This window comes from Lontra canadensis, unplaced genomic scaffold, assembly GCF_010015895.1.
Source record: "Lontra canadensis isolate GAN:19392208 unplaced genomic scaffold, GSC_riverotter_1.0 scaffold39, whole genome shotgun sequence".
Classification (NCBI taxonomy): Eukaryota; Metazoa; Chordata; class Mammalia; order Carnivora; family Mustelidae; genus Lontra; species Lontra canadensis.
Genome location: NW_022631033.1, coordinates 13,773,345 through 13,797,039, shown reverse-complemented (window position 1 = coordinate 13,797,039; position 23,695 = coordinate 13,773,345). Strand labels below are relative to the sequence as shown.

Below are 23,695 nucleotides of genomic sequence, written 5' to 3'. Positions count from 1 at the left end.
GCCCCAAATTTATGTCCCTTCTTCCAAAGGAAACGGCTCCATGTGAAATATTACACACACTTGAGAAATTTTCATCAAATTTAAACACAACATGAGGCACTTCAAAACTAATACAGAGGAGTTCGGTGTGGGTAATATGGAGTAAGTGTGCGCTATCCAATCTCTCTCACTGATTACAGATAAAAACCAAGGACAGCAAAGAGAAACTGAACCACCACCACCACCAAGGACAGCACACATAAAACAATCAAAGGAAGACGCTGCACAGTTAAGGTAGAGCAAGGAGGACTGTGGAAGGAAGTTGGGGACTCACAGAACAACCGTACGGCAGTAAGTCCTAGCTCATTGTTGTGTCACACCTCCCTTATCTCTTATATTTCCCATATCCATGGGTACTGCAAATGGGTGCGATGAAAAAAACTCCAAGACAAAACCCACTCTCTCTTGTCAGAGGACTGAGGGGGCACCTGTAACCATCCCAGAGAAGCCTGGGAATGAGCTGCAGCCCCATGGCGGGCAACAACGGTGGGAGGTTGGTGGAGCGGCGGCAGCCCACACCGCAGCCTCCTGAGCTCTCGGCTCCACCTGAGACACAGGCAGTCCCGAGGAGCATTCGATGGTGTGCGGCAAGGCTAAAGCCTCATCGTACTTGCTAGAATACCAGGAAGAGGCTCCAGGGGAGTCAGAGATCAGGGGGCAAGATGACAGAGAAGAGAGCTGAGGAAGTCTCTAAGGTGGTTGACCCTTTTTAAATTGGGTTGTTTGTCTTCTTAATGTTGATTTTCAGGAGCTCTTTAAATGATGTGGATACGGGTTCTTTGTCAAGCTAAAGGTACTATGAATACTCATCCACGATGCGGTATCGACAGGCTGTTCCTTTAAAAATAAGCCGAGTGAAAGATTCCATCCACAGAATTGAATGTACTCAGTTTATACAAAATTCTAGAACAGGCAAAATGAAGCCACTGTGACAGAAATGAGAACTGTAGCAGTGGGGGAGGTGGGACTAGAAGGGGACAGGAAAGAACTTACTGGGGGGATGAGATTATTCTGCGTCTTGACCAGAGGGGCAGTTACAGAAGATTTTTACATTTGCCACAATTCACTGAAATGCATACTTAAAAGCTATGCATTTTCTTTTACGTAAATGAGACCTCCATTACCAAAAGAAAAAAGGAAAAATTAAGGTAGAACTCTAGAGCTACCCAAAAAGTGATTAATTTCTGCTTATGGTGATAAGATCAAAACTTTATAAACAATACTTCATAATTCACTTTTAGTTACAAATATCCCCCCCATTATCTACACCCCCACTAAAGAATTCTATCGTAAAACACTTAAGGTGGAAAATACTCATTGTCAAGGTCAAAGTGACAACTATATGACTTATATTATACTTCTAGGTATTTAATAGTGTTACACAGAAATGGTATTAAACAGCCAAACAGGCTTGCCTTCTTTTTTTCTTTCTTTTTTTTTGTTTTTTTGGTAAATAAAGATAAAATAATGCTGAAACTATACAATGTCAAGACAACATATGTGGAGACCAGCTGTTATGAGAAGATAATACCATTTGTTCCCCAAAACTACTTCACAGCAATGTCTTTAAGATTAATGAGATAATGGACCAGATCCTTCTTAGTGGGAAAACTACTTGCTGTGGGGAATTTGGGCACTTTAGGGCACAGTAAATCCATCAGGCCACTGGGATACCATTATTGCAGTAAAGCAAAATGGGAGACTTAAAAACCTGTATTCTAAATAATTAAGTTTTTAAATATTCAGAAGGGTACGCTGTGAAGCATAATTTATACTTGAACTTTACTTTCTTCAAAAACAAACAGAAAGCTTTCAATGTGTGAGTTAAACAATAAAGCTCTTCCGTCCTTCTAACATTTAAGAGTTTATCACAATACGAGGTAGCCAAGGTTAAAGAAATGAAGATACGGTCACTGTCCACAAGAAGCTCACCATTTGGGGGGAAAACATACAAATAAATTATTTAAATGCAATGTGACAAATGCTTTTTAAAGATCCCTAAGTGCCTGGCACTACAGAAATACCTGGACAGGGCACCTTATTCGGAATGGGGGCGGGGACCCGGTGGAGGACTGGACACCCGAGGTGGCCTGTGGGAAGCCAAGAGGCCTGGGCAGAGAGTGTTTGGGGCTGGAACCTATTGTCACAAAGGGAGGCAGAAACCCAAGGAACTACACGGCACAGGGACAATGTCTCCCAGTACCTGGACAGGCCAGAGGAGGGCACGCTAGTGGGGGCCTGTGGGGGCAGGATGGAAAGAGCTGCCTCGAAAGAATCAGCTGCGTGCACCTGGGACCCTAGACAAGACTTACGAGACACATGTGGCAGCCACTGGCCTCAGGGAGTAGCTGAGGTCACAACCCACGGGATCCGTGGGCTGCAGACAGAAGGCAACTCCAGAAATCTCGACACCAGGGACAGGCAAAAGGAAAGAGGGCAAGAGCCACCAGGTATGTTTAAAAAAAAAAAAAAAAATTCCAACAGAAGGTATCATGAAATCCAAAGGAGTAGAGAACAAAAGGAAATAACCCCTGGCAGCCAGGTCCTCTGTCAGATAAAGGAAGAGGAGACCCGGTGTCGTCTGGATGTGACCCCAGTGGGGTCTCAGGTGAACTCTGTGACGAGACAGAGAACAGGGTCCACAGCGCAGTTCACGCAAGCTTCCCGGGCGAGGGGGACGGAGGGGGCCACAACTGGTGGGGGTTTGGGCTGAATGACCGTTTTGAGTTCAATGAGTGAGGCTGGGCGGAGAGAGCTGTTATTTGTGTCTTTCGGTAGCTCTGGTTTGGTTTCATTGTGAGAGTTGCCAGGGTTTAAAGAGGAAGACAAAAGAACCGCTAGATAAAGAAATGGTGGGAGAAATTTTTAAAACCAGAAAATGATGGGTAAAGAAATGAAAGAGGAGAATGGGACATAAAAGTTATTAAGAGGGGTGCCTGGGTGGCTCAGTCTGTTAGGCGTCTGCCTTCAGATCAGGTTATGATCCCAGGGTCCTGGGATTGAGCCCTGCATTGGGCTCCCTGCTCCGTGGCAAGTCTGGTTTCCCCAGATGCTCCCCACTCGTGGGCTCTCTTGCCATCTCTCTCAAATAAATACATAAAATCTTTTTTATTTTTTACAGACTCTTTTTTTTTTTTAAGTTTATTTATTTATCTATTAGGCAGAGAGAGAGAACACAAGCAAGGGGAGTGGGAGAGGGAGAAGCAGGCTTCCTGCCCAAGGCGGGGCTCGATCCCAGGGCCCTGAGATCATGATTTGAGCTGAACGCAGACGCCTAACAACTGAGCCACCCAGGTGCCCCCATAAATTTTTTTTTTAAATTTTTTAAAAAAGTTATTCAGAGGGCTGTCAGGTTTGGGGTCCAGGAGAAGCCCTCTACCACTGAGATCGAAAGGAAAGTCCGACAGGTGGCTTTAGGAACCCAAGAGTCTGCAGGTAGCCAGATGGAAACTGAGGGAATTAAAATGGCTTCTCGTTTTGGTGCCATGAGAGCTTAGTTCTGTCGAACCAGGACGGGGAAGTTTGCTTCTGCTTCTGCAAATATTATTTAAGGAAAGAAAGCTAAACTTGCATGAAAGTGAGTTTAAACAGTTACACATTCCAGGATATTCCATTGAATTATTTATCTGCAATGACATTAGGAGTTACAACTGTTCAAAATGAACTGAATTTTACCAAAAGTTGTCCCTTCCACTATAACATAAAAATATTTGGATGTCAATCATTGATAAGCAATAAAACCCACAAATAACAATACAATTAAGAGAGGTTTACTAAAAAATATGAAAATGAAAGCTATAAAACCCACAATGATGAATTCTTCAGGGAATCTGGACAAGCTTTCGGGGAGAGATATCTCTCCACAAAAGTCACATTTCTTCTAATCGCATGCTACAAACCAGTAAAGCTTATAGAAGCTATTACTTCTTGTTATGTTGAACTAATGTGTGCATAAACGCTAGTTCCAACTCTACACACCGATGTTCTCCTACCACAGATTAGGAGCTATCTGCATTCGCTGAAAAACTGATTTAATTCTTCCAAGTCCTTGCTCCTCCGACCCCTCCATCCCATCTACGTGTGAGAATGGGACGGCTTTACAGCCACTCCCCATGCTGCCTGCAACAAACAGCCACCATGCCAGGCACCCCAACTGTCCTCTTGTCTGGCTCCCTGGCTGCCGCTCATTGGCGGAGAACACTTTACTCTCCACTCTCAATGGTCTCCCCCGCAGAGCCCCTCCACCGCTGGCAGCAAGTCCTGCGTCCCCACCATACTGGGACTAGAGCCTCCCAGCAGATCGCCAGGGGGCTCAAAGCCTCCTCCCCCAACTCAGCATGCCCCCCATGCCTTCAGCCTCTGTAGATGTCAGGCCTGTGTGCCCTGGTTCCATCAGTTCCGGAACCCTTCCCAGTCATCCTGGGAAGTGAGTATTTGCACAGATAAAAAACAGACTCTGACAATCAGTGGAAGGATATTTTCTCAAATTTGATAAAAGTACTGTGAGCAGATTTTACACATAAACATATATAGAGATATACATATGTGTATATTTATATTTACATGTATATATTTAACATCCTTAGTTTCTAAGAGACCACTGTTATTAATACGGGCTTTTTGTGCCTCCAGAACACTCACCCCCTACCAGGCAGACGGACACACAGACAGATTCGTTTCTCTGTCTCTGCCCCCATAAGCCCAACATACATGCAGGCCCCAAATTCCACAACAGGCATTTCAGGCAATATTAGTCACTGAGAAAGTGGGGCTCAAAATAAAGAAGTTCACTGTATAAAGTGTTTATGTTTTTGTCAGACTCGAGATCTGGGGAGGGGATCGCTTTTATAAAAAAGAGAAACTTACTGTTGACGTGATCGATGTAGTAGACGCCAATCTGTGGGTCAAAGCCTGCTTCCCAGCCCCACGGCAGCTCATCCCCAACACAGTCCGCGAACGACAAGGGCTTCGTTAACCTACGACAGACCAGAATAAATGCATGGGTGATTCTTTCCATCAAGCCACATTAGGTCAAAATTCAGTACCGTAACCACAAAGAAGACGAGTCTAGGTAGTATTTCCCTTTTGTTCTTGTGTCTAGAGTCTGTGCTGCTGTGTATAAAACCTTAATGGAAAAAAACAAGGATCAAATACAAAGATGAATATTCAAAAAAATAACAGTAAGTCCTAATACCCTTTGCAAAGTTCTAAGGTCATTTTAAATCAGAGACAAGTCCAAGCCAACAGTAAGGAGGCCTGGCACCCCGCGCTAGCTCTCCAGCTAAATGGCTCTCCCACGACCAAGAAGAATTCGTCCCTGGATTCAAATTCTCGCCTCATGGAAATTCTCACGCCAGCAAGTCTAAGAAGAGATCCGTATCAGGCTATGCTTATTCCGGATTTAGACGCTCTTGTACAAATGAAATGAACACTCACTTGGACCATGAGGTCCACTATGACCGGTGGGACAAGTACGTTTTATTTTTGTAGGTATCTTACACGTACCCGTTACTTGACACAATTTTTCATGGAACCAGACACACAGACTACTGATGTATCAAGGTGCTGTGACCTTTTGAAGCTGCCTCAGGCTTTCTCTTCAGCACACAGGCCCCACTGCTGACAGGGTTCCTATGTACAGAACCATCTGGAATCCTGTTTTTCCATGCTAATGGGTATCCACAGTGTCAGAGTTCAACTGAAATACAGCTCGTTTCCAGAATCTCATCCTTCCTCAGAATGACCAACTATGTCACCCGCCCTTCAGAATGCTGTGAGGACAACATGAAAAGGAGGGAAACCCTTTCCTCCCAGGCCTCGCCTTCAACAGCCCCCTCCAAGGACATAAAACACAGTGGGTCAAAAGAAAGGAGCGTCTCCTTTTCTCTCAATGTTCCCAGAGCCTGAAATCTGCTTCTGCCGATAGCTCCAGGGACACTGGCCTTGGAAACCAGTTCGGCTGATGGAAGTCAGCATGAGGAGAAGCAGCTCTGACCCCAAGGCACTAGGACACCGCCTCACTGGGAGCTTCTGTCTACGCCACTTGGCAGTGGTGATCACACCCCCTTACCCTTTCCTTGCGATTTAACTGTCTCCTAAGATTAATTTGAGATTAAAGAGGAATTAACTTAGAACAGTGTCAAGGACGTGGTAACTAGTCAACAGATGTCAGAGATTATCAATACGAGCACAACCCCTGAATTCTCTTATTTGTTTTCCAGAGGAGGGAGCAGGCAGTAGTTCTCAACGTGCGGTCCTCATGACCAGCAGCATCAACATCCAGGCTGGTTAGAAATAACAATTCCTGGGCCCTACAAGGGGCCTACAGAATCTGAAACTCAAAGGCCCAGCAATGCATGATGAATCAAGCTCTCCGGGTAATTACAGAGAATTTGGGAACCAGTGGCTCAGAAGGTAAGAGCTTGCAATCTGCCATCAGAGACCTGTGTTCCATCCCTTGTCCCTTGTCTACCATTCTCCTGCTGTCCAGCCTAGAACAGGTTGTTATTCACCTTAAAAACCCATTTCCCAATCTATTCGGGGGGAGGGGGGGTGCCGACTGTGAAGTTTACGTGAGAATAAAACAGGATCACGCTCGGTGAATGGTCGGGCTTCAATATAGGTCAGGTGAGTGATATGAGCCTCAGACACATTAGGCAACGCACCCACTAACCAGCAACTTGTCAGATTTACTTTCACAAACCTGGAGTCAATTTGAACCCAATCCAAGTCCTAAAAAACCCACGCTCTCGGTTGTGCTTAAATCCCATCTTAAATCATAAACTGCCCAGGAAAACTGACAAAGGAATTAGATAATGTATCAAAAACTCCCCTTACCATAGGAAGTGGCCTTGTCTTTACACACTGTCTAGAAGACTGACCTCTGACCCTGCTGAAAAAGCTGATTATTAGACAAAGCCCCTGCGCCAGGTTACCTTGCATTGCATTCTGTTCTCTTTCCCTCACTCCTTTATCAGTGCTGTCTAAAATGCACGTGCATCCTGAAGAAATGAGTAAGATTTGTAAGTTCAAATGATAAAAGAGTGGTATTACACAAGTGTTATCCTGGGACCAAATCAGCATGCTTCAGCCTGAGTATGACAGGAATACCTTTATTACTCTAAGAATGAGAAGTCACAAAAGCTTCAGAACATGGGTTATGATTGCAAATTATGGTAATTTGACTACACTTGGAAATAATCCAGTTTTCCTATTAATTGCTCAGATGATAAGCATTTTATTAACTGTCACTGTTCTAAGACTAGAATTACATGTATAAGTATACATGTAATTATGAACTCAGTTAAAAAAATTCAGACGTTTCCATTCCTGGAAATTTTCATGCAAAAATTTCTTTGCGGTGTTACTTCAAAAATCAATTAGATGCTTTGTTTTCTGTACCTGGATAAGTACCTATCTTTTCTCCGCACTCCATCAAAAAGTAAAACCATTAAATACATATGTATAAATTTCTAAATGTTAGAATTTAATTCTGGTCCAAATTACAAGATATAAATAGAATAACAGTCTCGGATACCAAACAGAATTAACCACTCAATTCTGCTGCTATCCTGATAACGGGAACATATTACGATGACATACTAAGAATGAACATAAAACAAAAAGAAGTTAACAGATGCACTCCAAAATTAGCAACAGTATGACTTAGAATAAATACAGTAAGCAGAAATGTTGATTAGTTTCCAATTTCTTCCTCTTGCTTTCCACACGGAATCTCTGAAACAGTCCATCTTCCTTTGACGTTGAGGAAGTGAATATGGATGGAGTTTGCTTTCTGTTGGTTCCCCACAAAGGAGCAACATCATGCAAAAAGCCTGAAACTAACGAGAGACTTTATGCTAAATTCCAGAGATTACTCTTTGCTTTAGAAACCGCCTTCTTTTGTACCGTGACTAATGTGAAGAAAATGCGAATTTACTACAGCGCTTTGCCAATGCTCACACACAAAATTTGAATTTGGCACAGTGTTTCCTCTCTCTGAGGGCACTGCATCATCCTTCCACACGATGTCATTTAGGGCTTACTGTCAATCGCGGATACCTGTCCTGTGACACGAGACACCTGCCACACACAGACAGATTTACTCTTCGCAGTTATGTGACAGTGGATGCCGTATGTGTGTGCACAAACCCCCAAGCACTGAGTTTGTACTAATTGCACTGAAAGAAAAGGCTCTTCACAGAAAAAGTCATTCTCGGGTTAATAAAACTCTTGCCACAGTTCAAGTCCCCCAAATGTATAGTTTACCGTGAAAGTGAAAGGTCTTCCCAGTTATTTTATTTATTTTATTTTTTTATTATCATATAATGTATTATTTGCCCCAGGGGTACAGGTCTGTGAATCATCAGATGTACACATTTCATAGCATTCAACAATAGCACATACCCTCCCCAATGTCCATAACCCAACCACCCTATCCCTACCCCCCTCCCCCGGCAACCCTCAGTTTGTTTTGTGGGATTAAGAATCTCTTATGGTTTGTCTCCCTCCCCATCCCATCTTGTTTCATTTATTCTTTTTCTACCCCCCAAGCCCCCTACGTTGCATCTCATTTGCTTTGTGGCACCTGCCACTGTCACTGTCGGGCTAAGTCAAAGCAGAGTCCACACTGCGAGCTGTCCAGGATTACTACAGGATCTGCCCACACGGACACCGCTGAACTTGCTCTGCAACAGGAAGGAAGGAGGCGTTTCACAATCTAAAGTTTAAAAGGAGGGTAAAACACCAGGAATCTTTCTAGAGGCCTGACAGAATATTAATTTGTAATGATGTTAATTAGGCCCCTCAGCACATCTATCTGTTTCTATCGCTAGAGTCAGGGCAAGCAGCAAAGGGACAGAAAGGGGGAAATCCCAGAAAAGGGTGAGTGGTGGCAGCAAGAAGAAAACAGCTCTTAGGAGAAGTACAGACCACTTCAGAGGAGGGTGATGAGGTTAACTTCGTATCTTTGAGGAAATTGGCTTAAATTCTTCAAAACAAGCCATATTAGACAGGAGGACTGCCAGACAGGGACGGTCCTGAGCCCAGTACACCAGGTCAAGGAGGAGCCTGGATGCCATGATGTAAATGGCTCACCCAGTGTGTCTTAGCTGCGGAGCCTGACCATTTCTCCAGGCCAAGTTCATGTCATCTTTGTACCTGCTTGGGCTCTCAGAGAGCTCTTTTCTGTGGTGGCCAGAGATCTGGTCTCCCTCGAACTTTTACCCACTGGTGCTCGTTTCCTCCCTAGGTGGCAAAGAGAACTAGCACAATCTTTCTTCTGCATGATGGGTTTTCAAATATTTGAACACAACAGTCTTGTTTCCCAAACCTGCTCTCCTTGAACCCAAATGCCTGGTTGCCCTCACCGTTGCTCATACCCTTTCTCTACTCAAAAGCCTGCCAATCTCCTGTCTGTAATCCCACCCAATCTCCCTGCTTTGCAATCACATCCCATCAGTTAGTGTCAAGTATGAACATCCTCTTGTATCGTTCATTTTTTTCCCTCAGCCTATAAATCTACTCAATCCCTCCACCCTAAAAAAAAATATTAAAAACTTTCCTCAAATCTTCTCCCTTCTGTATTATTTGTATTATTTGCAAAAATGTCAATGCTTACACTCTTCTAGAAGTCAACTTTTACATGTAGTAATTATAGTAAAAATACAAAACATTCCCTGTTTATCATGTATAAATGTGTGCTTTACATCCTCATAAACCTCTGCGAAGTACATAAAAGTATTACTGCCATTTGAACAGCCCATGCAGGACAGAAACTTAAACTCTAATCCGGTAAGCACGGGACTGGGTAACACGTACCTCTTTCTAGTCACCATCTGTACTTTCCAGCCACTGGGCTGATGATCCCGGGTGAGGCTGGCATTGTTCTCTAAAGTGTGCGTTTAGCTCCTGATACAGATGTGACTCACCACCAGTTTCTGGAAGATGCAGCAAGAAAGAGGGCCCTTTCAAAAATTCTGGAGGGAGAAGGGAGGGGTCATGATGCCAAGGCAGCATTGCTGGGCAGAGGGGTATGCTGGGGCCGTCTATATGGCCCGAGGGGCTCCTGTGGCCGGCAAAGGCCACGCGCCCCACGACACAGGCCTTCACGCTGCCCACCTTCGCAACAGAGGCTCCTAAGTAGAAGGACATCAAGTACAATCACAGAGAGAGGGAAAGAGACATATCAGGGACACACGACTCCTGCGTTCTTTGACAATTTGACCAATGAGCAAAAGTTGCTTTTTAAAAACACTTATCTTTTTGATAGGATTTGTAGACCGAATTGCAATTCCTAAGTAATATTATATACACGCAATTCTGAAACAGGACGTTATAAAATGATTTGACTTAATTGTTTATATTGTTTGCCTATTTTAACTAAAAAAAAAAAAAGTTGGTATCTGTAAGGCCAAAATCGTGGACTGAATTTCCCACAGGAGCTCTTTAACGTGAGTATCAGCTTAGAAATGCTGGTTTCGAGTGTGGCTCCCAAACCTACATGTACATACAACTTGTCTAAAAGGCTTATTAAAACAGATCCCTGGGGGGCACCTGGGTGGCTCAGTTGGTTAAGGGGCTGCCTTCAGCTCTGGTCATGATCCCAGGACCGAGCCCTGCATTGGGATCTCTGCTCAGAGGGGAACCTGGTTCTCTCTCTGCCCCATGTTTGTGCGCTAACACTATCTCTGCCCCAAAAATAAATAAAATCCTAAACAAAACAAAACAAAACAAAACAAAACAAAACAAAAAAACTATTGCTGAGCCCATCCCCAGTTTCTGCCCCAGCAGATCAAGGTGGGGAACCTGTATTTCTAACAAGATCCCAAGTGATGCGGGCACTGTGGCCCCTGGACCATACCCTGAGAACCCCTAGTTAAACCACTAATCACAGCCCTAATCCACCCAGGCGATGGAGAAATGAAAACAAACTCAATTTAAAAATGAAACTGGAGGGGGCGCCTGGGTGGCTCAGTGGGTTAAAGCCTCTGCCTTCGGCTCGGGTCATGATCCCAGGGTCCTGGGATTGAGCCCCACATCGGGCTCTCTGCTCTGCAGGGAGCCTGCTTCCTCCTCTCTCTCTGCCTGCCTCTCTGCTTACTTGTGATCTCTGTCTGTCAAATAAATAAATAAAATCTTTAAAAAAAAAAAAAAAGAAACTGGAGGCAGAAGCCTTTGGCTTCAAAAATACCTATATGATGAAAACTATGTTTATGTAATGTTTGGACAAAATTAATGGCTTAATAATTCTTACTGAAGTCGTTTCATATAATTTTAAGTAAACTTTTTTTCCCCTCAAAAACACTTACAAATTTTTAAAATAAGTTCTTGAAAACCAAGGTTTTCTTTTTCTTTCCTATTCTCACCCACATACAGAATAGTAATAAATACTCAACATCATTAGTCAACAGGAAAATGCAAATGAAGAGCATAATGAGGTCCCAGTTCATACCCACCAGGATGGCTATAATTAGACCACCAGCACCCCCAATATGAAAAGTAACAAGCGTTGACACAGATGTGGAAAAAGGGGAAGCCTGTACATTGTCCGTGGGAAGGTGAAATGGCGCAGCCTCTGTAGGAAACAGTTTGGCAGGTCCTCAAAAGTTAAACACAGAATTACTGTATGACCCCATACTCCTGCTCCTGGGTCTATGCCCCCAAAGAACTGGAAACATGTACCCAAGCCACTGCAAGCCCATTCATGGTCACAGCAGCACTGTCTACAGGAGCCAAAAAGTGAGGCACCTCAAATGTCCACCTATGAATGAACGGACAGAGCGCGTGTGACATCTACACGCAATGCAGTATCAGCCAGCCACGGAAAGGAATAGTGTGGCTACAGCGCTACAATGCGAGGACCTTCCAAACATTAGGCTAAGTAAAGCCAGATCCCGCAGATCACACAGGGTATGATAACCTCCCATACGAAATATCCAGCATAAATAAACCCAGAAAGATGGAGAGTTAGAGGGGTGGCTGTCAGGAGCTAGGGAAGGGGTGAATGGGGGAAGCTGCTGGAGGAGGATTTTGGAAGGAGAGAAATGGTTCAGAACCAGACAGAGACGGTGCTTGCACAACAGTGTGAGGGCAGGAAATGACACTTTAAAGTGGCTCGTTCCGCGGTATGTGAATTTCACCTCAATAAACAATTCTGAAAAAACAGTAACGAGTCCTCACAATGCCAAGACTCCAAGTGAGTAAGATCTCTTCACAAGAGGAAGTTAAATAATAAAAATATGTGAAAATGCGCAACTTCACTAATAAAAAAGAAATGCCAAATAAAACAATAATGAGGCTTAATTTTAAGCCTGTTAGGGTATCGAGTTTTCGTTTTGTCTTGTTTTGCTTTGTTTTCCTAATGAAACTCAGTTCCGGTGAGGATGTGGAGAATCAGTTACTTTCCTCTGTTATTCATAATTCTGTAACTTGATACAATTCTTTTAAGAAACAATTTGACAGTATTAGAAAACCATTAAAAAGTTGATTCCATTTAACCTAGGAATGCTATTCTTACCCAGTATTCCCTGAATCCTGTCCCACAGGACCACCCCTCCAAAGACTGAGCGGCTACCTAAGGCCTCTTACTAGCCACTGTCTCCCCCAAAGCCTCCCAGCTTCTCCAAGGCAGGGCCCATTCTACTCTCTCCAAAGTTAGCAAAATACCTACTTCGTCAGGTCAGAATCCGCGTCAACTGAACGGACGCAGATTAGAAACAAAGACAGTAGTGAAAACAATTATGGAAGGACTGCTACTATTTTTAAAATTTTCAATTTACATAAATGTAATAGTAAATGCATTTATTAAAAGAATAGGATGAAGGTTAATATTTAGGTGATCACTGATAAATATATTAATGAATCGTTGATAATAAAGACAGTGGGACAAGAAAGGAGAAAAATCTCTTGATAACTACACGAAAATGTCTGGTCCTATAACTTACTTTGGTGTATTATAATTACATTATGTATCATAAATGAATAGCTAAACAGAAAACAGATTCTTAGTTACAGAGAGGTGAAAGAATTTATCGCAGGTGTTACAATAATTCACCCATTTTTTAAAAGTATTTTCCCCCACAGACTAAAACAGAGTGGTCAGCAAACACTTTAACCTGAACCTCTTTTCTCTCCTAAGTGCCAAGAAATGTTTGCCCATTGGATTATTTGGTTTTGGAAAAGAGTTTGAGAATTTAAGTAGATATGCCAGTAAAGAAGAGAGGAATGCTGGTGAGAGGAAGAGGGCTTAACAGATTATTATCCAAACAAACCCACCAAGAGTGCCTCATCCTCCTACCTACAACTTGAAGAGCACGAGCATTATGGCCGCCATCACAGGTAAGAGCTATTCAAGGACCAGGAATGGAAGATACTGGGGGGGTTCACTCAGGAGACAGTGCTCCAGCCAGAATAACAAAGAACTAACCTACAGCACACCCCTCTGGACAGCTACAAGCTTACTGTATTCAAGCTCTTTCTTAAAGAGGCTGACTCAATGATTAAAATGATCCTGTACTACTTTTGTCAAAATCTAAGGAACTGGGAAGATATTTTTTAATCCCTATAACCCTTATTACATAGGGAAAAACCCTAGTTCACAGTGTGGTTCACTCCAGGCTACGTTTTTCTTAAATAAACATATATACCCGTATACTGAAGCACATATGATATTATGCACATTTTTATAAGATCGGAATATTAAATTAACTATACACTATATTTTTGAGCCTTGCCTTAAAAAGCACAAGTAATACATTCTCATTACAAAAAATATATAAAATAGAATAAACTATTTGTAAAGTCCTGCCTTCATTTCCCTACAGAAAGATATATATTCCCACACTTTGGTATCTTTTCAGTCTATCTAAAAATTCACATGCTATGACAAAACGTATGATTAGGCTCATGCTATGTGCATTTTCTATGACTTTATTTAGTTTGCAAGACAAGTTAGAAATATTCCAGTGAGCATAACTACACGTTTACAAGTTAGAAAGTTCTGACTACACGTTTACTTCAATATTTTAATATCTACATACATGGAATGGATTACAGCCCATTATTTGACAAATCATCAATTAACAGACATTAGTTTCATCTTCCTTCAAGAGAAATGTTTCCGTGTACATGCTTGCAAATATTTTCAGCAGTGTAATTATTTTTTAGAATGAATTCCTGGCAGTGAGTCAAAGGATATACGTATTTTTAAAACTTCAAAACATCAATATATATTAGAGAGATCTTAAAAGACATATTAGCATTTAAAATTTTTAAGATTTTACTTATTTATTTGACAGAGAGAGAGAGAAAGAGTAGGCAGAGAGGCAGGCAGAGAGCGAGGGGGAAGCAGGCTCCCAGCTGAGCAGAGAGCCTGATGCGGGGCTTGAGCCCAGGACCCTGAGATCATGACCCAAGCTGAAGGCAGAGGCCCAACCTACTGAGCCACCCAGGCGCCCCAGCATTTAAATTTTTCAAATATAAATTTAAATTTAAATTTTTAAAATACTCTCCTCCACAATGGTAATGAGCGCCCATTACCCACGTTCTACCACACCTGATACAGTCCTGGGGAGAGGGGAAATCTAACAATTACTACATAAGGTGTGTAACTTTTCCGTATGTTTACTTGCTTCCTTTTGTCCTTTTTAAAAGTGTGCTGTCTGCCCTCCATACTGATTTGTAGCAACTTGTAATACGTGTTGGCATTAATTCTTTGTGAGGATGCAAATATTTTCTTTTCCGAGGATATTACTAGTCCATGAACTTTGTTTAGGGTAAGAAAAAGAATTGATTATTTAAACGTAGTGGGAGGGGCATCTGGGTGGCTCAGTCGGTTAGATGTCCAACTCTTGATTCTGGCTCAGGTCATGATCTCGGGGTTGTGAGACTGAACCCCAAGACAGGCTGCGTGCTCAGCAGGGAATCTGCTTGGGGTTCTCTGTCGCCCTCTTTTCTCTGCCCCTCCCACCTCTCTAAAAAATAATGAGAGAAGAAGAAAAGTCTTGCAAAACTGGATTGACAGGGGAAAAAAGCTAGCTCCTATATCTTCCTTCCAACTGTATTAATTCCAGGTAAGTCAAAAGAATTACATGTGATAAGTGAAACTAAAGTATGAAACCCACAGAAGATACACAAGAATTCTTTATGACTTCTGGGTTCCATCCCTATATCCGGTGTTTCAAACTACAGTCCTTTAACTCTTGCCACTGAAAAATAAATACAAATAAAACAAGATCATGGGATACATTCCAGAGAATTCCTCACACAGATGTGAAGCTTACAGCTGGCTCTGTTAAAAAGGCAACTAAGTATTAGAAAGGTGTTAAAGACATACCAGCACCAGAGTGACTCTCTCCTTACAATAGAAAAGTTAACAGGACTAAAATGTACTTAATGTGATGTCCCCATTCTAGGACACCCTCCTTGGGAAATCCGGTCCTAGGCCAATGGAAGACCCCAGCAAGGAGAACCATCATTGGGACAAGTTTTCATTGAGGAATGGGAACCTAACAGCAGGAAACAGAATGGACTAAACCAGCAGCTGTCAGGGTCAACTGTAACTTACTAGAAATGCAAGTTACCAGCTTCCTCCCCTCAAACCACTAAATGAGAGCCTCAGGGTAGGGCTCCGCCCTCGGCCCACCTCCCCGCTGCCTGCCCCAGGGGGAGAGCCGCTGGTACGGAGAGGGGCTGAAACTGCTCGGTTTTCCATTTTACCATCCAGTAGTAAGCAACGACCAGGGAGAGAGGAAAGCAATGCGGCGGCAGCAGACAGGATGCCATGAGGGAAATAATAGCATCTGAGGACGCCAGGGAAGAGAAAAGGCTCCTATAAATGTGGGGCTCCAGGCAGGAGTCCTTGAAAGCCAAAGCTGGATCCTGAAAGGCTGGGGGTGTTCTTGAAGCAACGCACTCAGTCAACAGGAGAGCAGTAAGAGAGGAAGTCTCTGGTTCTGTGGTTTGAGCATGGTCACTGCAGCATGGGTAAGCAAAATTATCAGGAATTAATTACCTTTACAAGATGTGGCGTGTGGAGTGCTAGAGGGACACGCAGGTGAAATACAGACTGAAATTTCCACAGGGACATCAGATAATGGATGAGATGAGTGCACCAGGCAAGGCGTTGGGATGTACCCACATTTAATGGGACAAAAGCAGAAAACAGAAAGAAAGGCTCTGACAACGGACTTCAACTGGAAGAGGGGGAAAACCCCACTTCACTCTCTTCTTTTCACTCCTGCCCACAAGAAGTCATAATAAAACTACCGACAAAGGAACGTTTCATTCATGTGTTCACCAGACCACCAAATCTCTACTGATGGCCTCTGTCCCCCACTGGGATACACAGGATGGGGGAAAGCACGGTTCTGGTCCCCCAGCACTTCTTCCACAAATAACCAGGGATGGGCCATCTGTCCTCTGGATGTAAGTGCAGCACGAAAGTGTTCCCCAGGGAGAGCGAAATGTTTGCTTTGAAAACCAATGAACTTTGAGTATATCTGCTTTTTGTACCATCAGAAAACGACTGACTTCACACCAGTGAGGTGGTTCCTTTGAACACCAAGTAATCCTCCTGAGGGAACTACGCGAGCCTCTCCAGGGACCGGAGCACTCAGTTCTTGAGCTGATGTCCCAGGGACCCCATACTGGTCAAAAGGGAAGGAATCCTCTGGCCAGGAAACGCACTTGGCAGAGTCAACACGGGAACGGCCTCTTCCCCACGACACCAAATGCCGTCACGATGGTTGCTCTCCCTCCATCCTGACCACAGGAAGCAGTCACAGTTAAGGCTGGAATTTTATAACCCCAAGCCTCGTTGTTGCTGAACAGCATTACTGAAGTCTAACTTCTATACCATAAAAATTCCCCATGGTTTAAGTGTGCAAATCAGAAATTTTAAGTAAATGTGTAGAGTTAAAACCACCATGCAATCTCAGTTTAGCACATTCCTACCAACCCGAAAAGATCCCCCGTGCCTAGACGCAGTCACCCCTCATCCCTACTGCCTGCCCCAGGCAACCACTCATTTACATTCTATCTCTACAGATGTGCCTTTTCTGGAATGTCAGAACAATGGAGTCATAAAACTTGTGGTTTCTGATGTCTGGCTTTTTATTCAGCATAATGTTATTTTGCGGTACATCCATATTGTTGTGTGTGTCAAGAATTTGTTCCTTTTATTGCAAAATAGAGTCCTATTGTATGGATATATCACATTTTGCTTAGCCATTCACTGCTTTATAGACCTTGGGATTGTTTCCGCTGGTGTGAATAAGGCTGCTGTGACCATCTGCAAACAAACGTTAGCTTTTGGGAGAGAAACAATGATCCCACTTCAAGCTCAGTGTGAAGGGCCACGTTTCACGACATGGTTGGCACAAGTTATCGGCAGAGTGGTCTACAAATACTGAACATAGAGAAGAAAGAAAAGCCAGCTCAGACCAACAAGGTATTAGCTTATCAACCTCATTAACACCAGAAATCCTAATGTTTGTCAGCTGGCAAAGGGGGGCAATCCTACACGACTTCACTGCCCAGAGGCAGGACATCTGTACTTCCGATGTCTACTCTACCCACTGCTAAAAACCTAACCAAGTCCGTGCAAAGTAAAGGAAAAACCAGTCAGCCCGATGCACAGGGAGCAGAAACAGGCTTTTATGGCTGCAGCTCCCTGTGCCTGGACACCCTCCTTCCCTCCTCTCATCCACCACTCTCTCCCAGCTCAGTTTCACCTTACGGCTGTCCTTGGAGATGCAGCTTCCTTAAAAGAGCCTTTGGAATGTGCGGTCTTGCCAGGCCAGCCATCCTGCCCCTGTTTTATGAGTTAAGAGCATCGTATGGAGCTCGGTACGAGCTCTGGCTTGGGAAGTATTTTTTCCCGCCCCAATTGGTCATTTTTCATACTATTCACATTTTTTTCAGTTGACTTGTCTATTCTATTCACTGAGTCCCTCCTGGTTTTTCTCTAGGCACGTAGCACGGCCCTTGGTGCTCAACAGATGTTGGAGAAAACAACTGAGTGATCGCTAAGTCACACTTCTGTTCGGAGACACAGTGTACACCCAGCCAACATCTACCTAATAAGTGTGTGTGTGTGTGTGTGTGTGTGTGTGTGTGTGTGTGTGCTGGGGTTATGTGGGGGGGGGGCGGGCGCTCATAACCACATTGAATGTTGAACTCACACAAAATCTAACCCTTGTACCCATCCGCCCCCCACCCTTCCCCTAACACCACTCCTCCAGATTACACATCTTGGAAAATGCCATGACCCCAACCCAGAGGCTTGATCTGTCCCTCTCCCTCACCCCCAGAACCCCTACTCAATCCATCATAAATCCTTCAGGCTCAATCCCCAGACACCACCTCAACCCACACAGCTTGCTTCCTCCACCTCCCCTCCTTTGAAGGTCCCCTCTCCTCCCCACCCCCGCACCCCTCTCTTTGGGGGTCCCCACAATTACCAACGTAGTGTGTATCCTTCCAGAACTGACTCTGCAAATAGCTAGAAAACGGTCTGCAGCGTTAACATAATACACTGCATGTGTCATTCTGCAGTTTCCCTCATTCATCCAAAGACAGAAATTGGGACCTTTCGTGTTGCTCTCTCATTTTTTATAGAAGGTTTAGACCACGGTTTATTTAGCCTTTCTGGTACCTCTGGTACCGATAGGCAGTTGAACTGTATCTAAAAGCAACGCTGTACTGAGCCTTCCTGAGTGAGCCCTCGGGCAGATACTGACAAGAATTCTGCTCAGGAACAGGTGCTCAAAGCTGGCCTCAGAAGGTGCCGCCCACCGCACGTCTACACATACGCACACAGGATGGTGGCTCCCGAGGGGACAGCGACCCCAGCGACTGCCTGACCTGGGCAGTTCCTGGGTTTGTAGCCCTGCAGCTGGGGGCCACGGAACGGAGTGCTTGGCTGCCCGGGCTGGGTTCCAGCTACCATGCCAAGGGTCACAAAGTTTCCAGGCTGGAGATTTTTAAGAAGTAAGCCTTGGTGACTTGCGGGGAAGTATCTGGGGCTTCACTTCTATCCTCTGGTTTTTACTTTTTCATGATCTACGCCTACAGATAGCGTTACATTTAGAGACAAAGCAAATTAACATCACACTGTTCATCAAGGGAAGCTTGTGTTGTTTCCCTGGATCCCTGGCAAGACTGCCTGGGTAAATGTTCCAAGAAAAGTAGGTTGTTCTGGCTGTGGCCCCTGCATTCCTGATAGATTGCACTGAACAAATTTCTGATGCTAGGATGATGCTATTAGCAGACCCTAACCTGGCATTAAGACGTCTCATTATGACTGACCCGAAAGTACCAGTCTTCAAGAATGGGAAGACCCTGGGCACATCTGATCACACTGCCACAAATGAAACCATGTCTGACGCCTGCAAAGAAAGCTTTGAGGTCCAGGAGTCCCATCACCTTCTGTGTACCCACTCTTTTTCTTGATGAAGAAAAAGCACATGTTGAAAAGTGTGCTTCATGTTTCAAAGATGACTATTATATACACCTGCAAAAGATCTATGCCTGCACCCATATATGTTACTTTGGAAATTTGGAAGTAACATTGGTTAGTCAGTTTCTATACAGTGTCTATTCACATATCTTATATATAATGTGTCCATTAAGAGGATAAACCATCCATTCACATGTTTTAAGTATAATGTCTTCATTACAAAGAGGAAAAATCTATCTATTATTTAGCCTTTCCTGAACTGTACACTGAAGGAGTATAACAAAACATTTAAAGCTTCTGGCCAAAGGTCCTACAATTTACTTCTTCGACTTCTTTGTATTAAACTGTTTTCTATTAAATGTAAAGAGTATAATTTTAAGTTATTAACATCAGAATCCAATTCCCCTCTTTGGTGATATGATTGGACCGAGACAAATCTGAATTTCTTAAAGTCCATTTTTAGTGACCAAGTTATCGATCATGCATAATCCCCATTCCTTGGATTTATAGTTTAGGTGACTATTTTACTTCTTATTTTTTAGTTGACTTGACACAGCATGAACAAGAAGCAGAAAACTGTATAAAAGCCACTGAGATCTGTAGGCTGCTTGTTTACTTGGCAGAGCTGATGAATACACAAGTCTATCTAAAATAATCACTACCCGTCATATGACTCAGTTGATTTCCTCAAAGCTGCTGTCATGTCTGATCTGTCTTGTTTGTTGATAGAGTCTTTCTTCCTACCTCCCCACGACTTGCCTTGTCCACCACTGCAGTCCTTGGTGCCTAGAGCCATGGCTGATGTGCATTCAACACGTGTTCAATAAATGTTCTTTCTGCCAATCATTGCATCTGTGCTGACGACCCCGTCAACCAAACACTGAACTGCTCTCCGGATGCAAGACTTCTGCATTGCAAAGCCCCTCATCTTGGCCCCTGAGTGCAACTAACACACAAACCAAAAGAATCACAGAAACTTTTTTAAAGCTCCAGGGTTGGAATTTCAAGAATCAAATAACCGAAAACTAAGAAATGTTCCTAAGCAGCCTAAGGAATGGCACTAACACGCTACAAATCAATGCCATACCTGGCATTTGCTTTGCTCAACACAGGATTGAATTTTTATAACTTATTCGAAGAGTTTCTCCGGCGCTATTTATTTCCTTGGGCTCTCACCCTCTACTTACCTCTGGCATAGCACCAGGTCCTCGAAGCACTAAAAATTAGACATATGGAATGTCAGGAATGTCTGATAGCTATACTAACTTCAGAGATCAGCCCTCAGTCATAAACAAAAATGCACGCCCTTTGAGCTTTGACTCAAATTCAGTCCGAAGTACACAGAAGTCAGGAGTTTGAATGCTGGCAAAGTGTACAAGGTTAAGTGGGCTGGGCAGAGCTCTAAATATAGCTCTTCATCGCCACAAAAATAAATATTGCTTCTTTATCTACAGCGGTTGTGAATTGAATGTGCAAAGCACACTGCTTGGTAAATTTTTAGATTAGTAACCCCTGATTTAGAAAAACAAGCCATTAAGATTGTTTATGAAATAAACTTCAGCCGACTCCCAGATATTGGACCTAATATCACCTTGTTGGGGCCTCGATTTCGGTTATTAATCCAGTTCTACAGGTGTTGGTACTTACAGTTCAAGATTAAGTAAAAGAAAAAATGCAAAATACAAGAAGCTTGAAGAATTGGCTTTTGGCCCAAAAGAAAAGCAACAACCAATTGTCTCATGTTTATCTCAATTAGGTCCCATTTTTTAAGGGGGAATAAAAGGTTATAAAAGAATTCTTGGAACAACGAAGGTAATTTAAATATACTAGATGTAAGGTGATATTACAGAACTTTTTTTTTAAATATCCATAGTTGTGATAATTGGTATTATGGTGTGTAAGAGAATATTCTCATTCTGGGAAGATGTATACTAAACTACTTAGTAGTGAAGGGGCATAATATCTTAACTTCCAATGTTTCAGCAAAAAAGGTAAATATAGATACAAATATAACATATACATATATGTAAAGAGAGGAACGGAAGGTAAAGCAAATATAGCAATAAGTTATTTATCAGATCTAAGCAGAAAATATACATGTGTTCATTGTTTTCACTTTTTTGTATGTTTGAAATTTTTTATAATAAAATGTTGGGGGGAATCCCTCATTAAGGAAATTCCAGTAAACACAATAGACTCAATACACGTGTTGACATACACACCCTCTAGAACACAGCAGCCAGGGGATAAAAAAAGGCATACACACAAAAAGAAACAGGGCGGGTCAATGGACAAGTGCAACAAAATCTGAGGTGGTGGAAAGCAAATGGCAGAGTAGTAACTGACTTAGCAGACGTGAGAAATAAACAACCTAAATCAGCAAGCAAAAAAGCTTAGAAGCTGATCGATTCATACCGCAGACCCCTAACCGGGCTCTGGAATTCCGGTGTCAAGGACTCAGACATTAGGCCTTGGCCGGGGAGGACTCGCTGGAAGTCTGTTAAGTGGTAATCAGAGCTGCAGCCTGCTTCTGCCCACCCTGGTCAGAAACAGACGGTTCCTCTCCAAACAGCTCACAGACAGGGACTGTGGACTCCCTCCTGGGCAGCTGCTACAGCTGAAAGAGGGAAGACATCATTGACAACAGGAGGATTAAGGGGCAGTCTACATACCGTTCCCTTTCCCTCCTCAGCTTGCAGAATTTTGGCAATCAGGCTTATATTTACCAAGCAGGGGATGGTGGGGAATTTCCCAAGAAAACTAATAAGAACAGGAAAAGAGATCTGTTGACATTTGTGTCTGGGAATACCATAACAGAGAGGCTGGGCTAGACCACTACACAACGAAGCTCTACCCACAAATACAGAGCTTCCAAAGAGCGTTTTATGACTCATTCTTAAATATGTCTGGGGGCTGTATCAGTCAGGACAAGCCAGGTGATGCTGCAACGAAAAACAATGCCAATCTCAGTGGCTAAAGACAACAATCCCCTATTTACCACTGAAGCCAAATTCAAAGTGAGTCTGGATGACTCCCCCAGGCAGCTGGTCCCTAGAGTCTGGCTCAGCATTCCAGAACACATGTTGGGTGACTGTGGCACCTCCATCCCAAAATGACATGTATCCTGTGGGCAAGGAAGATGTGCACACCACTTCTGTTCACAGTCCACTGGCCAAAACAAGTCACATAAAAGCAGGGAAGTTAATCCTCTCACATGCCAGAGGGAGTTAAGAACCAGGATGGCAGGCATTAGTTATGTCTAACATAGAAATAAGAACACTACCTGTAAAATAAAAGCAGAATCTAAAACAAACACAGTGAAATCATAAAACAGGCAATGCAGTGAACAGGAGAAAATTTCAATTTTGTTTAGAGAAGTTTCAATTAGCACCTTCAAGGAGTTAGAACAAAACACTAAAAAGGAAATATTTGGAGAAAGAATTTTAAAACTCTTGGAAATAAACAACACGAGAACAGAAATAAACCCATCTATTGAAGTGTTAAGATCAAGTGAAGAAAATGTCCCAGACAGTAAGACAGATAGAAAGGAAAAGAGAGGGAAACTGGAGGACCAGTCCAGAAGATCTAGTATCTGAGCAGCTGGAGTTTCTGAGAAAATGACGTACATGTGAAGGGGAAGATACTCTCAAAGATATAGTGCAAGAAAACTTCTCTGAACAAAACAAAACTTCCAGATTGTATATGGCCCACTCAGAACAATGGTCAAAAAAGGACCTAAATCAAAGCAGAACAATGTAAAATTTTTACAACATGGAGGCAACAAGAGTGTAAAAGCTTCAAAGAAGAACCAGGTCACCAAAATACACGCACACACACACACACACACCCCAAACAAATCAAGAGTAAGACAGGCTTTCCACTAACAACAAAATTTCCGAAAAAGAAATTTAAAAAATGGATCCCATTTACAGTAACATCAAAGACAATAAAATACTCAGGAATAAATTTAACCAAAGAGATGAAAGAGCTGTACTGTGAAAATTTTAAGACACTAGTGAAAGAAATCAAAGATACAAATAAACAGAAAGGTATCTTGCGCTGATAGAATTGGAAAAATTAATTGTTAAAATGTCACTATTGCCAAAAGCCATCTATAGATTCAATGCAATCCCTGTCAAGATTCCAATGGCGCTTTATCATATAAGTAGAAAAAGTACTCCTAAAATTTATATGGAA

The 23,695-nt window shown here is 43.0% G+C and overlaps 1 protein-coding gene across 5 annotated transcripts in view; it reads right to left on the bottom strand.

Annotated features, from left to right (window-relative positions):
* The window catches only part of WWC2 (WW and C2 domain containing 2), a 202,057-nt gene that overhangs the window by 102,227 nt on the left and 76,135 nt on the right, over positions 1-23,695 (bottom strand). For 4 of the 5 annotated variants that reach the window (XM_032869861.1, XM_032869862.1, XM_032869865.1 and 1 more), the window contains exon 2: positions 4,906-5,015. In XM_032869861.1, coding sequence (XP_032725752.1) covers positions 4,906-5,015 — 110 coding nt within the window. Of the gene's footprint in view, positions 1-4,905; positions 5,016-23,695 lie in introns of those variants that run through there. The other variant, XM_032869863.1, reaches the window with a different exon arrangement.